At 49.0% G+C, this 19,525-nt stretch overlaps 1 protein-coding gene across 11 annotated transcripts; it reads left to right on the forward strand.

Annotated features, from left to right (window-relative positions):
• The first annotated feature begins 111 nt into the window (after positions 1–111).
• Positions 112–18,434, forward strand: LOC308580561 (uncharacterized protein). 11 transcript variants are annotated; one of them, XR_014004832.1, is made up of 6 exons: positions 2,778–2,908; positions 3,942–4,911; positions 5,523–5,634; positions 9,308–9,790; positions 13,098–13,582; positions 14,995–15,134. XR_014004832.1 is itself a non-coding variant. In XM_081182392.1 (5 exons), the coding sequence occupies exons 2-5, from the start codon at positions 4,174–4,176 to the stop codon at positions 15,636–15,638; spliced, it is 1,977 nt and encodes a 658-aa protein (XP_081038518.1). In that variant the 5' UTR covers positions 112–1,710; positions 4,143–4,173; the 3' UTR covers positions 15,639–18,434. The 11 variants fall into 11 exon arrangements, 7 of the variants coding, with proteins under 7 accessions (XP_081038518.1, XP_081038516.1, XP_081038514.1 ...); XR_014004833.1 differs by having other exon boundaries at positions 14,998–15,124; XR_014004834.1 differs by lacking the exon at positions 13,098–13,582 and adding an exon at positions 17,401–18,434 and having other exon boundaries at positions 2,779–2,908; positions 14,995–16,911.
• The last annotated feature ends 1,091 nt before the right edge of the window (positions 18,435–19,525 follow it).

A 19,525-nucleotide genomic window follows, 5' to 3' on the forward strand; every position in this document is an offset into this window, starting at 1 on the left:
GATCTCCAGAGGTTTGATTTTATCCATGAAGAGTATTATACCCGCTTTAGTTCCCAAGAGGGCTTATTATTAAAACACACCCAGAGATGTGATTATAATGGAGACAAAATGTGGCCATGCGTGGACAGCTGCTGCTTAGGGTGTCAGGCATCTAAGAATATTAATAATAATTTTATTATTTATACCGCACCCGTTGTTCCAAGATATCCCATTCCATTCCCCCGCCTCTGGGTTTCCATTGTCCACAGGGGTTCAGTTCCTCGCCCACTGAGCATGCTTGCAGTGTGCAAGCCTAACCATGTCTACTCAGAAGTAAAAGGTAAAGGGACCCCTGACCAGGTCCAGTCGTGGCCAACTCTGGGATTGCGCGCTCATCTCGCTTTATTGGGAGCCGGCGTACAGCTTCTGGGTCATGTGGCCAGCATGACTAAGCCGCTTCTGGCGAACCAGAGCAGCGCACAGAAACGGCGTTTACCTTCCTGCCGGAGCGGTACCTATTTATCTACTTGCACTTTGACGTGCTTTCAAACTGCTAGGTTGGCAGGAGCAGGGACTGGACAGCGGGAGCTCACCCCGTCACGGGGATTCAAACTGGCGACCTTCTGATCAGAAGTCCTAGGCTCTGTGGTTTAACCCACAGTGCCACCCACGTCCCATAGTGCAAGCCATAAGCTTCCTTTAGGCGGTCTCCAGCATTGCATCAAAAATTCCTACAGGTTTTTAATTGTACTTTTATCCCTTTATTTCTTGTATTAGAATTTTTGAATTCAAAATTGCAATAAAATACTATGTAAGAAATTAAAGTCATAATGAGAATATCATTAAATGGTCTGCTGGCTTCACAAAGAAACAATTCCTAGCACCTTCAGCAAACTGCAGTTCCCAGGATTCTCCATGATTATTAAAGTATGCTTTAAATCATGGCATTGATGATTGTGACCTGTAGCAGGAACCCCCCCACCCCAATCATTCTGTTTGTACAAACTTCACACACACTCACACACTACATACGCCACACTTCTGTTATAAATTCATAGAAAAATCAACCATACATTGGATTTGCACTGTTCCATTTTTATTTTACTCCATATGACAAGGACTATCAAAAGGGGGTGGCTTGGTTCTGGTCAGCCATAATCCCTTGAACATCCCAGCACATCCACAGGAGCCCTGCCCAGTTGCTATGCCAACCCTGATGATCCCAGACAGAAGACAATCAAGATCACAAAGAACTTGCATATGGGAGTGGATTCAGCATGGACTGAAACAAAGGACAATGATCAGATCTTCCCTCTGGGGGCAGGAAACTGCAAACTCCCCTTTGTCTCCTGGAAGTGACTCATGGGGAGGGGGAAAGGAGGAACCAGCCAGGTGACAGGACACTCAGGTTACCACCAACTCCTCCCTCAACTCCTCTTTTCTGTAATGTATGCATGATGTTTCTGGTGGTGGGCTTGACCTAGAGGAGGGGAATTTCAAAAGTTTTTATAAGACCTTGCACACTATTTTTCTTTGTCTTTCCTCTCACCTGCAAGTGAGCGGAGCACCCTGTCGTGACAGTCTTTCTTCAATAAAGACCAAACCTACAGGCTGCTGATTTGCTTCAATTTACTCTGGTTGGTGTCTTTACTTTTTGTCCAAGGGAGCCCTCGGATTTTTCCGGTAACAGACCTCAGTGGGAAAAAGACATTTTGTAAAAGCAACAACAGGGTAAGAATATTAATATTCTACAGCCTTTCAAATGTGTCTGGGGGAAGGGGGAGGGTTTATTGTTTTGCTGTTTTCGTTTTAATTATTTACCTGTGTTTTTACATTGCATTTTATTCAGTGAACTGCCCTGAGATCTTTTCATGAAGGGTGGTTTATAAACTTAATAAACAACAACAGCATCATCATCATCATTAAATTTATTACTTATACCCCGTCCATCTGGCCTGGCCTCCCCAGCCACTCTGGGCGGCTTCCAATAGGATATTAAAAACACAATAAAACATCAAACACTCAAAAGTTCCCTAAACAGGGCATCTGCTAGGGATCATTTTGCTGCAATTCCTGCATTGCATGGGGCTGGACTAGCTGACTGTAGCGGTCCCTTCCAACCCTACAGGTCAAATAATAATAATAATAATAATAATAATAATAATAATAATAATAATGGAATAGTTCAAGCCCCTTGATCACAGGGATGGGGGAATTTATAGCTCTCCAGATACGGTGTGGGTTTTTTGTTTGTTTTACATTCACTTTCTGCAGTGAACATAAATACTGTACATTCAAAACTTTAAAGAGGGGGGGGGGAGCTGGAGGGGGAAGGGAATGGGTTCCGACAGAGCCCGCTGCACATGCACTTCATGCAAACAATTCCAAATATTTCTCCTCTTGGCGCCACCTGCCGAAAGCAGCTTTTCCTAGATTTAAGTCTTCTGACCATTTAGCAACTCTTGATGGGGGTGGGGCTTTGATTCCAGACGTTGCAGATCTCCAGGTCCCACCACCCCAGCCCCATTGGCCAACATCTGGAGGGCTGTAGTAACCCCCCCTAAAAAAAAATCCACTCGCCTTGCAGGAAAGGGGGCGGAAAATCCACCCACCCCCCCTCGTTTCCGCAAAGCGTAGCTCACGTTCCGGGCACCCAGGGGTTAAGCGGCGAGAGCCTTGGATTCCTAGAGAGGCCACGCGGGGATGGGTGGGCGGGGCTGCTGATTTCTGCAAGTACGTCACCTGGTCATCCCAGGATCCGGGCGCGCGCGCGCGCAGACGTGACACGCCCCCCGCAGGCTCCGCCCCTTTCCCTGCCGCATGGGCTGTTTCTTCATCATTGTTTTGGTCGGCATCAGCCACGTGGGAAGCGAGGAAGTGCAAAGAAGAGGCTCCTCTTCAGGGAAATCAGATTTTGTGGAAGGAGAAGGTGAGCAGGTATTGAGAAGCCGGAGGGGAAATATCTTGGGGTGTGTGTGTGTGTTTTGTGGGATGGCAAAACAGCTTTGCAGCCGATTTCCTCCTCTCTCTCTCTCTCTCCATCCCCAAATTATGTTCTTGGAGCGAAAAAGCGGGTGGAATTTGTAGGACTTATTTATTTAATTCAGCGTTTAGACACACGCCGTTCGTTTGCAAGAAGCTGCTAATCCCAGCTTTTCTCGGGGGTGTTTGTATTTTTTAAATTTTATTTTAAACAGGTTTAACAGCCTGTGAATCGGAGGTGATGAACTAGGAGGGCGCGTGGGGATGGGGGTGGAATCCCGGAAGGTCCCGAGTTCGAATGCTACCTCTGCTCTGAATTTACTAGGTGGGCTTTTATGAATCTAAGTATCTATTAACTCCAGCCTCCTCCAGTTCTTTACAAGAGGAGCAGGAAGATTGCCTTACCAGCTGTGATTCAGTGGCTGCATACGCACCATACCTTTAAAATAACACACACACCCCGTCAAAGAATTGTGGCAACTTAGTATACCCCACCCCATAGAACTAAAGTTCCCAGCACCCTTAACACACTCTAGTTTTCAGGATTCTTCAGGGGGAAAGTTCAGAAAGCATGTGATCAGATTCACAGTTCAACTTCCTAAGGAAGTTAGATTAGCCTCAACCAGAGCCAGGGCCTTCTCAACACTGGCTCCGGCCTGGTGGAACGCTCTGCCTCATGAGACCAGAGGCCTGCGGGATCTGATTTCTTTCCACGGGGCCTGTAAGACAGAGCTGTTCCACCTGGCCTTTGGCTTAGAATCAGTTTGATTCCCTCCCCCTCTTTCTTTTTTCTTTCTCCTCCTCTGAAGGGGCTGCATCCTAATGTTTTAATGTTGTATTTTAATCTTGTTTTTTAAATTGTATTTTAATCAACTTGTTTTTATTACTGGTTGTTAGCCGTCTTGGCTGGGGAGGGCGGGGTATAAATAAATTTTATTATTATTATTGTTGTTGTTGTTGTTGTTGTTGTTTTCCTTTAGGGAGAAGTAGAGTTTGCAAGAGGAGCAAGCTGTTAGTAGCTCCTGTGCAAACCCCTAGTTTTTCTGCACACCTGTTCCTTTCTAGATCAGCCAGCTGAAATGGACGAAGTCCAGCACAAAGGCTAGGTATCCCTTGCTTACTTCTTGCCTTCAGAAAGCGGCTCAGTTTTTTCATTTTTCAAAAAATTATTATTCGCTTAGGAACTGTTTTCAAGATTTGTCTGCGGTAAAGATGTCAGGAGAATGTGCAGCAGCTGAGGTGGACGTAGTCAGTTCTGGGGATCTGGAAGCAATGAAGAATGGAGCAAGGACTCTCAGCATTGCCCAGGTTGGGACGATTGGAGAGTTTGCGAGTTGGGCCATGCCAAGACCAGGGCGGCTGGAAGCTGAGGAGGGATTGGCCCACAGCTGGGAAGTCCAGTGGCAGGAGTTCCTGAAGGTGGTGCACACCCCTCACTGGGGGAGCCCAGAGTCTCCAAAGACCATGCGCTGGGAAGTTAACAAATCCTCCCTGGTTCCTTCCGAAACGGTAGCTGATTTGGGACCTTGTGGAGAGGTGGCAATCGGTCTTTCGCCAGGCCTCAAAGGAGAAGCTCACCAAACCTCACATGATCTGGACTCTGGCAAAAGGGGAGACAGCGTCAAAGTGGGCAAAGAGAACTCAAGCAAGGGTGCCGCTGTGACAGAGACACAGCGCCAGCGCTTCCGGCTTTTCTGCTACCAGGAGGCTGAGGGGCCCCGAGAGGCCTGCGACCGGCTGCATGCGCTGTGCCGTGAGTGGCTGAAGCCAGAGAGGCGCACCAAGGAGCAGATGCTGGAGCTGGTGATCCTGGAGCAGTTCTTGGCGGTCTTGCCACCGGCAGTGCAGAGCTGGGTCCGAGATGGGAGTCCGGCAACCTGCTCCCAGGCTGTGGTCCTGGCTGAGGATTTCCTGATGAGACAGCAAAAGGCTGAAGGATGGGGAGGACAGGTGAGGCAAAGGAGCTGGGGAAGCTCTGGTCCACTGGTTATCCCCATTTGGCCTGCAAGGCCATTTTGGGCGAGCCAAACCCACCCACCCTCTACTTGATGCCATGTATAATGGAGGGGCTTCAAAGGAACAATTGGAAACTTTAAGGCAAACACCCAATTGTTCATTTGCTGGAGCAAGAAGTGCTCTCATGATGGGTGGTGGGACGTGTGTTAGAATGGAGGGGGTTATTCTCATTTCCGTGGAAAACGCTCCTCTGTCCCTGTGCTACTTTTTGAGCCATTGAAATTGGGAGGTTCAAAAATTCACACAGGGCTGTTTAAAAGCCCTTTTGCAAAGAGCCACGCGGGGCTGTTGGGCTTCTGGATTTTTGAGGTTAAGAGAGCGGTGCGGGGCTGTGCACGGTGATGGCAGGGGATTGACCCTTCAGGTTTCGCCTGCCAGGCATGGGCAGTTAAAGATCAGGCCCACCAGGCGTGGAAGGCTCCCCACCTCTCTCCTGAAAGGTTTGGCGGAATGCAGAATTAGCGATAGAACATGGGTGGAGGAACGAGATCCTTGAACAAATCCTTTGAGCTCCTAGCCTCTTCTCTCTTTCCACTCTGTTCTAGGCTCCAGGAACTTTGGCAGAAGTGGTTGTGAGCCTCTCTGAAGCAGATGAGGCTGCTCCAGAATTCTGCAAGGAGATGAAGAAGGAGAGCAGCCAGAATGCTGGCTTTCTAGGTATGTAATAGCTCCCTCTATTTCCAATGCTGAGGCAGTGAGTGCCGTTCCTTACCTTACGAATGGATTTCATATACAGTGGTACCTCTGGATACGAACGGGATCCATTTTGGAGTCCCATTCACATCCTGAAGTAAATGTAAGACGCGCGTGCGCGAGTTGCGTTTCGTTGCTTCTGCACATGCGCGGGTTGTGTTTCGTCACTTCTGGGCATGCGCGTGATGTCATTTTGAGCATCTGCGCATGCACGAGCGGCAAAACCCGGAAGTAACACGCTCCGTTACTTCCGGGTCGCCGCAGAGCGCAACCCGAAAATACTTAACTTGAAGCTACTTCAACCCGAGGTATGACTGTACTGTATGCAATTGTGCCAGCTGTTTTTTAAAATCTGTATACAGTGGTACCTCAGGTTACATATGTTTCAGGTTACAGACTCCGTTAACCCAGAAATAGTGCTTCAGGTTAAGAACTTTGCTTCAGGATAAGAACAGAAATCGTGCTCCGGCAGCGCAGCAGCAGGCCCCATTAGCTAAAGTGGTGCTTCAGGGTAAGAACAGTTTCAGGTTAAGAACGGACCTCCGGAACGAATTAAGTACTTAACCAGAGGTACCACTGTACAGTGGTACCCCGCAAGACGAACGCCTCGTGAGACGAAAAACTCGCAAAACGAAAGGTTTTTTCGTTTTCGAGTTGCCTCGCAAGACGAATTTCCCTATGGGCTTGCTTCGCAAAACGAAGCTTGCCCCGGGGACAGCGGGTCTTCTCTTTTGAAGCAAGGGGCTGGGGGGAGATAGCGATCTCCCTGCAGCCCCTTGCTGCAAAAGACGTCCGGGGGAAGCGGGGAAGCGAAGCGCTTCGCTTCCCGCTGCCCACGGACCTCTTCTGAAGCAAGGGGCTGGGGGGAGATAGCGATCTCCCTGCAGCCCCTTGCTGCAAAAGACGTCCGGGGGAAGCGGGGAAGCGAAGCGCTTCGCTTCCCGCTGCCCCCGGACCTCTTCTGAAGCAAGGGGCTGGGGGGAGATAGCGATCTCCCTGCAGCCCCTTGCTGCAAAAGACGTCCGGGGGAAGCGGGGAAGCGAAGCGCTTCGCTTCCCGCTGCCCCCAACCTCTTCTGAAGCAAGGGGCTGGGGGGAGATAGCGATCTCCCTGCAGCCCCTTGCTGCAAAAGACGTCCGGGGGAAGCGGGAAGCGAAGCGCTTCGCTTCCCGCTGCCCCCGAACCTCTTCTGAAGCAAGGGGCTGGGGGGAGATAGCGATCTCCCTGCAGCCCCTTGCTGCAAAAGACGTCCGGGGGAAGCTGGGAAGCGAAGCGCTTCGCTTCCCGCTGCCCCCGGACCTCTTCTGAAGCAAGGGGCTGGGGGGAGATAGCGATCTCCCTGCAGCCCCTTGCTGCAAAAAGACGTCCGGGGGAAGCGGGAAGCGAAGCGCTTCTTCCCCGCTTCCCCCGGACGTCTTTTGCAGCAAGGGGCTGCGGGGAGATCGCTTCTCCCGGTGCTCCGAAGCCGGGCGGGGGGCAGGGGACACCTCCCGCCGCCACGGGGACACCTTTTGAAGGCAGGCGGGGGGGGGGAGCAAAGACTTTCGCCCCCCCGCCCGCCTTCAGAAGAGGTCCAGGACCTCTTCTGAAGGCTGGCGGGGGCAAAAGTCTTTGTCCCCCCTGCCTGCCTTCCCAGGGGCTTTTAAATCGCCCCGGACAGCGGAGAAGTCCTCCGCTGTCCGGGGCAATTTTAAAATGCCGCCCGCCAGCATTTTAAGATCGCCCGGACAGCGGAGAAGTCCTCCGCTGTCCCGGGGTTTTTTAAAATGCTGGGGGTGGGAAGAAAAGCCCTTGTCCCCCCCCCCCAGCCTTCAGAAGAGGTCCGGGGACAGACTGTCCCCGGACCTGGTCTGAAGGCGGTTTCCCTAGGAACGCATTAATTGATTTTCAATGCATTCCTATGGGAAACCGTGCATCGCAAGATGAAAAAACCGCAGGACGAAGAGATTTGCGGAACGAATTAATTTCGTCTTGCGAGGCACCACTGTATATATTTATGCAATGGTTAGAAATTAGTTTGATAGAAGCAACTGAACTTCATCCAAAAAGCAAAAGCTGCCTTAAAATGCTTGCTTCAGTAGGAAGGTTTTGTCAAGTGGCAGAATTAGAGCAAGGAGTGGGAGCTCACAGAGCCCATCCAGTCTAACCCCCTGCCTGTGTAAAGCAGGATCCCTGACAAATCCTAGCCCAGCCTCTAGACCTCCAGAGAAGGAGGGCCCCACCTGCACACCACCATAGCTTTCTGCTCCACCTTCAAGCAGAAAACATTTAGCCTAAAGCTGCCTCCTTGCAATTTCCACCATTCCTACTAGTCTGCCAATTGGAGCAGCAGAGATCAAGGGAGCAATCCCGTAGCAAGAGCTCTTGAAATGAGCCGCGTTGAGATCCATTAGATATCCGGCTCCATCTGGGGTAGTTTGCCCCCCTTTGTCCCCTACCTGCACTCGGCTCAATCTCACCTGTTGCTCCTAGAAGCTGTCACCATGTGACAGTGGCCACAATCCCAGGAAACGGATTCGACTGGCTGGCTAAACCAGGTGAGGGCAGCCGATGGGTCTCAATCCCTCAGTGAGTTAGGGACTCTCCTGAATACGAAGACAGGCTCCAGTGATTTGAGCAGATGAGACCAAGGATAATAAAAGGCTATGGAGTAATAAAAGGCTATGGAGTGAATCCTACACAAATCCAGAGTGGATTCTCTAAGATGGTTGGGTGGCGCTTTCTATGCCTCCTTCCAGCCACTTCTGCAGCCAAGATGGTGCCAAACCTATTGCTCTGCTATCCTCAGCGAGGCTTGTTCTCTGGGCAGCTCAGGGCCCCCATACACACTGCCCAGGCTTGCACCCTGAGGGGGTCACTTCAGTGCTGCTAGTGCAAAGTAGTAGTAGTAGTAGTAGTAGTAGTAATAATAATAATAATAATAATAATAATAATAATAATAATAATAATAATAATAATAATAATAATTTATTATTTATACCCCGCCCATCTGGCTCCAAACAGAATATTGATATTAATAATAATGTGATAAAACATCAAACATTAAAAATATGCAACTGCAGATTTCACAACTTTGTCACAAATTTCTCAAACCAGACAACAAATATGTGACTTTCAGTAATAATAATAATAATTTATTATTTATACGTCGCCCATCTGGCTGGGTTTCCTCAGCCACTGGGTGGCTTCCAACAAAATATTAAAATACAATAGTCCATCAAACATTAAAAGCTTCCCTAAACAGGGCTGCCTTCAGATGTCTTCTAAAAGTCAGATAAGCATTTCCCTCATATCTGATGGGTGTTCCACAGGGCAGGCGCCACTGCCAAGAAGGCTCTCTGCCTGGTTCCCTGTAACTTTGCCACTCACAGTGAGGGAACTGCCAGAAGGCCCTTAGAGCTGGACCTCAGTGTCCAGGCTGAACGATGGAGGTGGATACGCTCCTTCAGGTCTACTGGGCCGAGGCCGTTTAGGGCTTTAAAGGTCAGCAGCAACACTTTGAATTGTGCTCGGAAACGTTTTACTTCACCCCCGGAGGCGCACTCCATTGTCTCAAGACAGACAGGTGACAACGTCGTTTGGGGCGGGGTTTCCCCCAACCATTTCCCCTGCTTACCCCAATCCCCCTCCGTTCCAGGAACCAATGAGCTGATGAGCGAGAACCATGTGGGAAGACAGGAGCTGGAGGTCAACGTCGGGGTTGTAGGTATAGCGGAGCAGCGTGACGAAAGCTGGCAGGAGAGATCCGTGGCGGCAGCTGCTTGTGAACAGCTCTCTGAACTCTCAGTCCCACCTCTGGGGACACAGGAGAGGAGGAGCGCATTCTCCAGGAGGAGTGGGACCCGGAGGCAAGGCCTTGAGAACCAGAGAAGACCCACAGAGCCCAAGCTCTACATATGCAAGGTCTGCGGACGCAGCTTCACGCGGGGATCGAATCTCTTTCGGCATCAGAAACTCCACACGGGACAGAAGTCCCACTGGTGCGCGGTTTGCGGGCAGGGGTTCGCTCGGAAGGAGAAGCTCGTGAGTCACCAGAAAGTTCACAAAAAGAGGGTGACGGCTGGACGAAGAGGCCAAGCGGGGGAAATAGCCGCAAAGTCTTCCAGAATCGCAACAGCAGGTGTGTAAATTTGAAGCAGGTGTGGAGAACTGGATCACAAATGTGAGCCTGGTAGTCCTTAACCCTTTCTGCCCTGCCACTGGTCGGTTTGCACCAGTGTTCAAAATTAGCCAGGTGCCAGGCGCCTTTTGCTTTCAACCACTTGTGACCAAGAGACAGGCTCCAGCGATTTGAGCAGATGAGACCAGAAGTGGGTCCAATGATTAAGAAAGTGGTTTCTTCATGCGCTGTAGAGGGAAATGAGGGCAGCCTGGGAAGGGAACCCGGAAGGAAAACTCTGATCCTCAACCTCTGCTGCCTTGTGGGATATCTTCAGGAGAATAAAAGGCTCTGGAGTAAATCCTACACAAATCCAGAGTGGATTCCCTAAGATGGTTGGGTGGTGCCTTGTACGCCTCCTTCCAGCCACTTCTGCAGCCAAGCTGGTGCCAAACCTATTGCTCTGCTATCCTCAGTGAGGCTGAGAGGGGGGTCTTGTCGTCTGGGCAGCCCAGGACCCCCAGACACACTGCCCTGGCAGGCACCCCGGACAGGTCACTTCAGTGCTACTAGTGCAAAGTAATAATAATAATAATAATTTATTATTTATACACCACCCATCTGGCTGCGTTTCCCCAGCCACTCTGGGCTGCTCCCAACAGAATATGAATATTATTAATAATAATAATGTGATAAAACATCAAACATTAAAAATCTGCAACTGCAGATTTCACAACTTTGTCTGTCACAAATTTCTCAAACCAGACAAAAATTTGTGACTTTCAGTAATAATCATAATAATTTATTATTTATACCCCACCCATCTGTGTGGGTTTCCCCAGCCACTCTGGGCGGCTTCCAACAAAATATTAAAATACAATAGTCCGTCAAACATTAAAAGCTTCCCTTAACAGGGCTGCCTTCTAAAATGGATGTCTTCTAAAAGTCAGATGATAATACAGTGGTGCCTCGTAAGACAAAAAACTCGCAAGACGAAAGAGTTTTTCGTTTTTTGAGTTGCTTCGCAAGACGAATTTCCCTATGGGCTTGCTTCGCAAGACGAAAACGTCTTGCGAGTTTGTTTCCTTTCTATTAAAACCGTTAATACCCAGGATGCATTGCTTGAAGAGGTGCAGTTGCGACTTGACTTCGAGGAGCAACTCATAGCACACGGTGGGGTAGCCTTTTTTGAGGTTTTTGAAGACTTTGGTGATTTTTGAAGCTTTTCCAAAACTTCTTTTGCAGCCATTTGGTAAGTTAAACTTTTAAAACTTTTTTGGGGGTTTTTGGATTTTGGGTTGGGGTGTTTGGAATTCAAGGACTTGGTGTTGGGGAGGGGTTTGCAAGAATCTGGAAGTTTGTGTGGTTTTTTTCCTGCATTTTTATGAATTTTTGTGACCATTGGGGCACTCTGCTGTTGTTTAAAAAAAAGATTTCTGGGTTTCGATTTCTGTGTGGTGGGTGGCTGGGAGAATAGTTGAGAAGGGGTTTGCAAGAATCTGGAAGTTTGTGTGTTTTCTAGGAGGTTTGGTGCTTTTGAATTTTTTGGATGTGAAGCACTGATTTTTTGTGGGGGGGGGGGTTGCGAAGGCAGGAGCTGTGCTGCCATGGGGCCCAAGAAGACTGCTGCTGCAGAGGCCGGCGAGAGGAAGAAGGAGAAGGTTACGCTGGAAATGAAGAAGGAGATCATCCGGAAGCACGACGGTGGAATGCGTGTGACAGACCTCGCCAGGGAGTATGGGAGGAACCCATCGACCATTGGGACCATCCTGAAGATGAGGGAGAAGATCCTTGCGACTGATGCAGCCAAGGGAGTCACCAGGATCGTGAAGAACCGCCCAGCTGTTCTGGAGGAGGTGGAGAAGTTGCTGCTCATCTGGTTAGAAGAGAAGCAGCGTGCAGGGGACACAGTGACTGAGGCCGTCATTTGTGAGAAGGCCAAGGCCTTGCACGCAGACCTCGTCCGGCAACAGCCAGGAACCTCAGGCGAGCCAGAAGTCTTCAAGGCAAGCAGAGGCTGGTTTTACCGGTTCAAGACGAGATCTGGAATCCACAGCGTGGTCAGGCATGGTTTCCTTGGGGAGGACCATGGGCCTGGAGGTCACAGAGGAGGACGTCAGCGAGCTGGTGGAGGAGCACGACCACGAGCTGACCACCCAGGAGCTGGTCGAACTGCAGGCAGAGGCTGCGCAGGAGCAGGCCTCGCTGGAAGAGGAGGAAGCAACTGAGGAACGGCTGTCCTCCAAAGAACTGAGGGACATTTGCCAGAAGTGGAAAGATGTGCAGGCTTTTGCACAGCGGCACCACCATGACAAGGACCTGACATGTGACCTTGCGAACACTTTTGATACGAGGGTCATGTCGTCTTTCAGGGAGGTGCTGAAAAGGCGGATGAAGCAGCAGACCATAGACAGGTTCTTCAGCAAGAAGCAAAGAATGGAAGAGGAACCCTCTTCGAGTTGTCCCCCAGAGTCTTAGAAAATGTATGCACAGTACTGTACACTTTGGTGATTTTTAAATGCTTTTCTGTCATGTTTAGAAACTTAAAATATTGTTCCTTCAATTTTTGAAATGCTCTTTACAGTATGTGTGACTTTAAAGAGCACTTAATAAACTCTTTTTGTACCAAATTTGGCTTTGTTTGGACTTTTTTTGACCATAGGAACGCATTAATTGATTTTCAGTGCATTCCTATGGGAATCCGTGCTTCGCAAGATGAAAAATTCGCAAGACGAAAAAACTCGAAGAACGAATTAATTTTGTCTTGCGAGGCACCACTGTAATAATAATAATAATAATAATAATAATAATAATAATAATAATAATAATTTATACCCCACCCATCTGGCTGAGTTTCCCCAGGTACTCTGGGCGGCTCCCAGTCAAGTTTTAAAAACAATACAGCGTTAAATATTAAAAACTTCACTGAACAGGGCTGCCTTCAGATGTCTTTTGAAGATAGGATAGCTGCTTATTTCCTTCACATCTGAAGGGTTCCACAGGGTGGGCGCCACTACCGAGAAGGCCCTTTGTCTGGTTCCCTGTAACTTGGCTTCTCGCAGCGAGGGAACTGCCAGAAGGCCCTCGGCGCTGGATCTCAGTGTCCAGGCTGAACGATGGAGGTGGATACGCTCCTTCAGGTCTACTGGGCCGAGGCCGTTTAGGGCTTTAAAGGTCAGCACCAACACTTTGAATTGTGCTCGGAAACATTTTACTTCACCCCCGGAGGCGCACTCCATTGTCTCGAGACAGACAGGTGATGACAACATTTGGGGCGGAGTTTCCCCCAACCACGTCCCCTGCTTACCCCAATCCCCCTCCGTTCCAGGAACCAATGAGCTGACGAGCGAGAACGATGTGGGAAGAGAGGAGCTGGAGGTCAGTGTCGGGGTTCTAGGTATAGCGGAGCAGCGTGACGAAAGCTGGCAGAAGAGATCCGTGGCAGCAGCTGCTTGTGAACAGCTCCCTGAACTCTCAGTCCCACCTCTGGGGACACAGGAGAGGAGGAGCGCATTCTCCAGGAAGAACGTGACCTGGAGGCGCAAGGCCTTGAAAACCAGAGAACACCCACGGAGCCCAAGCTCTACATATGCACAGTCTGCGGACATAGCTTCACGCGGGGATCGAATCTCTTTCGGCATCAGAAACTCCACATGGGACAGAAGTCCCACTGGTGTGCGGTTTGTGGGCAGAGGTTCGCTCGGAAGGAGAAGCTCGTGAGTCACCAGAAAGTTCACAAAGAGAGGGTGATGGCTGGACGAAGAGGCCAAGCAGGGGAAATAGCTGCAAAGTCTCCCGGAATCACAACAGCAGGTGTGTAAATTTGAAGCAGGTGTGGAGAACTGGATCCCAAATGTGAGCCTGGTAGTTCTTAACACTTTCTGCCCTGCAACTGGTCGGATTGCACCAGTGTTCAAAATTTGCCAGGCGCCTTTTGCTTTCAACCACTTGTGACCAAGTGAATAGGCCTGGAAGCCAGGATGCCGCCATCTGGAGATCCTTGGATCTTGACCGTTTTCACACGCCAGTACCCCATTCTGTAGAATTCTATCTGTTATCTTTTATCTGTGCAATCGGAATGAATTTTGTGGAACCAAATTGCTTTTTCTGTGCAGTCTGTTTTAAAAAAAACAGGTCAGAATAGGCCAATATATATGTGGACTGTCCCTGGCTCAAGTGACTTTTCTTTTTTTAAGTCAGTGGTTCCCAGCGTTTTTTTGGCCATGCCCCACCTAAGCATCTCTAAAATCCTGGTGCCCCCCCCATGACATATAACTCTTCTTATTCAAAAAGTGAACTCCTCTTCACATGGAGGAAGCCTAAAAGGCCATTAATTTGGTCTAAGCATGGAGACATAGCTGTCAACTTTTCCACTTTTTTAAGGGAAATTCCCTTATTCCAAATAGGATTCCTCACAAGAAAAGGGAAAAGTTGACAGCTATGCATGGGGATTGTCTGCGTAATTCCTCATCTCAGATCATGAGGCTCTTAATCCCAGGGTCATGGGTTTGAGCCCCGTGTTGGGTTAAAAATTCCTGCATTGCAGGAGGTACCGTTTTTTTTCGCCCTATGGAACACACTTTTCCCCCTCCAAAAATGAAGGGGAAATATGTGTGCACCCTATGGGGTGAATGCAGGCTTTCGCTGAAGCCTGGAGAGCAAGAGGGTTCGGTGCGCACCGACCCCTCTCACTCTCCAGGCTTCAGGAAGCTATCCGCAAGCCTGGGGAGCCCGCCGGGAGTTGACAGCCGGGCTCCCTAGGCTTGCGGATAGCAGCCTGTTCTGGGGGCTGGGGTCGGGGGAAGCTTGGGCTTTCCTTGCCCCAGCCCCGCGCCTGGCGGGGGAGAATAATTTTTTTTTCTTTATTCCCCCCCCCAAAAAAAAACTAGGTGCGCCCTATGGGCCGGTGCACCCTATAGGGCAAAAAATATGGTAGTTCTATGATCCTCTGTCTGTCTTTTCTCTTTCTGTTTTTAAATAATATTTATTAAAAATTTCCAATCAAACCAAATCATATATTCCAAATTATACAAATTATCCCATAATCAAACAAATCCCAATGTTATGTCTAATTATAAATTATTATTATTTTTTAGCTGACTTCCCATGCTTTGAGATCGGAGGGAATCCCAATCATCTCATATTACTACTGCATTTCAAAATATTACAATAATTCCCTGGAAATAATGAAGGTTTAACATCAGATTCTCTGTCTTTCATTGCAGCAGGTCCTGTGTGGACGATTCAGGATGACGGCGAGATGCTTTGGGTCCCGTCAGAAGAAAACGAAGTTTGTGGAGAGGAGAAGCGAGACGGTGGGAAGAGGAGAGAAGGAAGAACAACAGGGCCTTGGAGGGGAAAGCCCGTGGCAGAAGAGCTTGACTTCAAAGTCTCAATCCCACAAGCGGGACAGCAAGGAGCGGCGGGAAGGGTGGTGTGCGCCGTCTGTGGGAAAAGCTTCACTCGCAAATCCACGCTTACCAGACACATGAAAGGCCACACAGGAGAGAGGCTTCACAAGGGTTCGGACTGCGGGAAGAAGTTCAGCCCGGCGGTGTCGGGACATCAGAGGCCCAAGGCAAAGATGGCAGACACAGGGAGGAAAACGTATGAGTGTGCGAAGTGTGAGGGGGGCAGCCGTCCCAAGCTGAGCCTTAATGGCCGCAAGAGCGTCTGCGAGAGGACGAAACGGTTCAGGTGTTTGGAGTGTGGCCACAAATCCATCTCTCTGTCGCACCTTCTTAGACACCAGAGAATCCACACGGGAGAGAAACCGTATCTGTGCCCCATCTGCGGGAGGAAGTTCCGCCAGTCTGCGCATCTCGTCAGGCACGAGAAGACGCATGGAAAGAAGAAGCCACATTTCTGAGGGCAGGGAGGATCTTCAGAACTGTGCGTGTCTAGATGGCAGGAGACACAAGCGAGGTTGTGTGTGCTGTGTGTTGATAAAACAGAAGATCCCAAAGGTTGAAGCCAGACCGCTTGTGTGTGCTCCACGCTAAAGGTCCCCAGCTAAAAATGGGTTTCAGAGCCACATGAGAAAGTTCCAGGGGTTTTAGATGACAAGCTGTGCATCCATCAGTTGCTCTGTGCGATGGATAAAATGGCAAACGTGGCTCACATCAGCACATGGAGTGTCGTGGTCTGGATCATAAGTAATACAGTCGTACCTTGATCATAAGTAGTACAGTCATACCAAACGCCTTGCAAATCGAACGTTTTGGCTCCCAAATGCCGCAAACCTGGAAGCGACTGTTCTGCTTTGTGAAATGCTTTTGGAAGCCGAACATCCAATGGGGCTTCTGCGGCTTCTGATTGGCTGCAGGAGCTTCCTGCAGCCTATCAGAAGCCATGATTTGGTTCTCGAACATTTTGGAAGTTGAACAGACTTCCAGAACGGATTCTGTTCGACTTCCAAGGTACGACTGTAATGAGAGTTCTGGACTCATCCGGGCTGTGCCTTTAAAGCATTATCATACTGCTTGGAACACTCATGGTTTCCCTTACAAAGAATCCTGGGAAATGTAGTTTGTTAAGTGTGCTGAGGGCTGTTAGGAGGCCCCTGTTCCCCTCACAGAGCTGGAGTTCCCAGAGTTCCCCTGTGAAGATGGATGGATTGATTGTTAAACCACACTGAGAACTGTCGCTCCGTGTGGGAGAATATGGGGTCACCTAACAATGCTCAGCACCTTTAACAAACTACACTTCCCAGGATTCTCTGGGAGAAGACAACGCTGGCAAGCTAAATGAATCAACAGTCTGGGGCGTTTGAAGACAGACTTGTATTTTCAAAGCCATGTGGCTCCTTGAAGCAGGAGTGCTAAACGCTTGGTTCTTGCTATATTATTGCTGGACTCCAGCTGCCATCGGCCAATGTGACCCAAAGTCAAGGGTGATGGGGGTTGTAGTCTAGCAATAGCTGTTCCCCATCCCTGAAGCTGAATGTGCCAGCTAGGACTGATCACCTGTGACGAGGGAGACCATTTTTCAGGCACTCAGGTAAGAGAGAGATAAACAACAGCAACAGATAGCACACACACTCTCCGCCCCCTGTTTTTCAGGCTATAAATATTCCAGAGATTATCAGTATTTTGAAAGCAAGCAAGCAAAGTATTTTCAGCCCAGTTCAAAGCCGCATTGTTGTTGTTTAGTCGTTTAGTCATTTAGTCGTGTCCGACTCTTCGTGACCCCCTGGACCAGAGCACGCCAGGCACTCCTGTCTTCCACTGCCTCCCGCAGTTTGGTCAAACTCATGCTGGTAGCTTCGAGAACACTGTCCAACCATCTCGTCCTCTGTCGTCCCCTTCTCCTTGTGCCCTCCATCTTTCCCAACATCAGGGTATTTTCCAGGGAGTTTTCTCATGAGGTGGCCAAAGTATTGGAGTCTCATCTTCAGGTTCTGTCCTTCCAGTGAGCACTCAGGGCTGATTTCCTTAAGAATGGAGAGGTTTGATCTTCTTGCAGTCCATGGGACTCTCAAGAGTCTCCTCCAGCACCAGAATTCAAAAGCATCCATTCTTCGGCGATCAGCCTTCTTTACGGTCCAGCTCTCACTTCCATACATCACTACTGGGAAAACCATAGCTTTAAACTATACGGACCTTTGTTGGCAAGGTGAAAGCCGCATTAAGCATCTCTAATCAGTTTCAGTTAGGATACGATAATGAAATGCTATGAGCTGGAATGGGGATCGTTTTGCCTGCCCTTGATTGCCCTTGCGATCGTGAATTTGGAGTATTCCTTCACGAGAGACACCAATTTAGTAATTTCTCTCTCTTCTGACTGAGTGGGAAATTGAAGGGATATAAACCCGGTATTTCGATGAGAAATGGGAAGCCAGTGTGCACAGGATCGGGTTGTTTGTTGACTAGTAACGTGTGGCCATATTTACAGGGTTTGTGTGTAAGCTGAAATGTCAGCATGGAAAATGTTAAGCAAGGATGTCACACACACACCCCTTTAGAGCAGGGATAGGGGAAACACTTGGGGGGGGGGTCTTCTGGAAGTTGCTGGACTCCAATTCCCATCATCCCCTGTGACCTCGGGTGCTGATGGGAATTGGAGTCCAATAGCATCTGGAAAGTACCGTGTTTTGTGTGTAACAAAGTGTTACAGGGTGAAGTGTAGCTGTTCAAGATTCAAGGCCCTCCAACCAATTATCTTCCCCCATTCCCCAATAGTCCTCATTGGGCTCTGCAATTTTTCTCCAAACTTTTCCCCTGTACTTTTGAATTTCCTTCCAGGCCTGCTGATACTTCTTTCATCTTGAGGGTCTGCCGTTCCATTTGGGCTATGAAAGCATTGGCACATTCACACAAATATCAGAACTAGAGGGCATTTTAATAAAATATATTTTTTTTAAAATAAAAATAAATAAATAAATAAAAGCAAACCCGCAATGGTTGTCACAAATCCCACAAATGGAGAATGTAACCACCTTAGGGACTGCCTCAATGACCAGCATGTTTCTGCAACATATAGTGATAGATTTAAATAAATTGCTCTTTTGTAAGGAAAATTGTTTGTTTTTGTAGCAGGCATTATTGTATATCTATTACTTCATCAAATTTCAATAACACCCTTCATCTCAGGATCACAGGGTGTTTTACATATAAGAACACAAAAATACAAAACACAGTAACAGACAAACCAGTAATCCCCACCACCATGGAGAAGAGGACTCTTTTTGCCTGGCACCTAAAGATAGCTAACGAAAACGCCAGGAGCGCCTCTCTAGGGGAGCCACTGCAGAAAAGGACCTGTTTTTGTGTCACCGCCCTCCAGGGCTCTCGTGGAGGCATGTGAAGACAGATAAAGCATTTTTGTTCAAGACATTTTCAGAGAATCACAGAATAGTAGATTTGGAAAGGACTCTGCTATGAGTCTTGGAAGACCTGCTCCCTGCCTTGCAAGACTTTTCCCACCTGGCCTAGGAGGGCAGGGCCCTGACTGACTCCAGCTACAAAAGCTGAGGGTGAAGAGGCCAGAGACCATCTTGGCTGTCTCTTTGTGCAGACCCAGGTCATGGAGCCTGAGCTTCCACAGCCACCGCCTGCCATGAACCACCACACCATCGGCAAGATTGGCAGCTAGGTGGATGGGAGGGCATCCCACAGGGCGGGTGCCACTACCAAGAAGGCCTTCCAGCTGGTTTCCTACAACTTCACTCCTGGTGTTGAGGGAACCACCAGAAAGCCCTTGGAGCCAGTGTCCAGGCTGAACGATGGCGATGGAGACGCTCCTTCGGGTATACTGGGCAAATACTGTATAGCTCATTTGCTGAGCCCATGGGCCGAGGGCCTTCTGGTGGTTCCCTCCCTGCGAGAAGTGAGGTTACAGGGAACCAGGTACAGGGCCTTCTCGGTAGTGGCGCCCGCCCTGTGGAACTCCCTCCCATCAGATGTCAAGGAAATAACTACCTGACTTTTAGAAGACATCTGAAGGCAGCCCTGTTCAGGGAAGTTTTTAATGTTTGATGTTTCATCGTGTTTTTAATATTACGTTGGGAGCTGCTCAGAGTTGTTAATAATAATAATAATACTTTATTATTTATACCCCGCCCATCTGGCTGGGTTTCCCCAGCCACTCTGGGCGGCTTCCAACAGAACACTAAAATACAATAACCTATTAAACATTAAAAGCTTCCCTAAACAAGGCAGCCTTCAGATGTCTTCTAAAAGTCCGGTAGTTATTTTTCTCTTTTGACATCTGGTGGGAGGGTGTTCCACAGGGCAGGTGCCACTACCGAGAAGGCCC

Source organism: Podarcis bocagei (genome assembly GCF_964188305.1).
Source record: "Podarcis bocagei genome assembly, chromosome: 2".
NCBI lineage: Eukaryota > Metazoa > Chordata > Lepidosauria > Squamata > Lacertidae > Podarcis > Podarcis bocagei.

What these genes read in the sequence shown, in the direction of transcription:
- LOC308580561 (XM_081182392.1), top strand. Translation starts at nt 4,174, where the DNA reads ATGTCAGGAGAATGTGCAGCAGCTGAGGTGGACGTAGTCAGTTCTGGG. An exon ending in CTGAAGGATGGGGAGGACAG is followed by an intron (nt 4,912 to 5,522) that starts GTGAGGCAAAGG and finishes ACTCTGTTCTAG; the next exon opens with GCTCCAGGAACTTTGGCAGA. An exon ending in CCAGAATGCTGGCTTTCTAG is followed by an intron (nt 5,635 to 9,307) that starts GTATGTAATAGC and finishes CCTCCGTTCCAG; the next exon opens with GAACCAATGAGCTGATGAGC.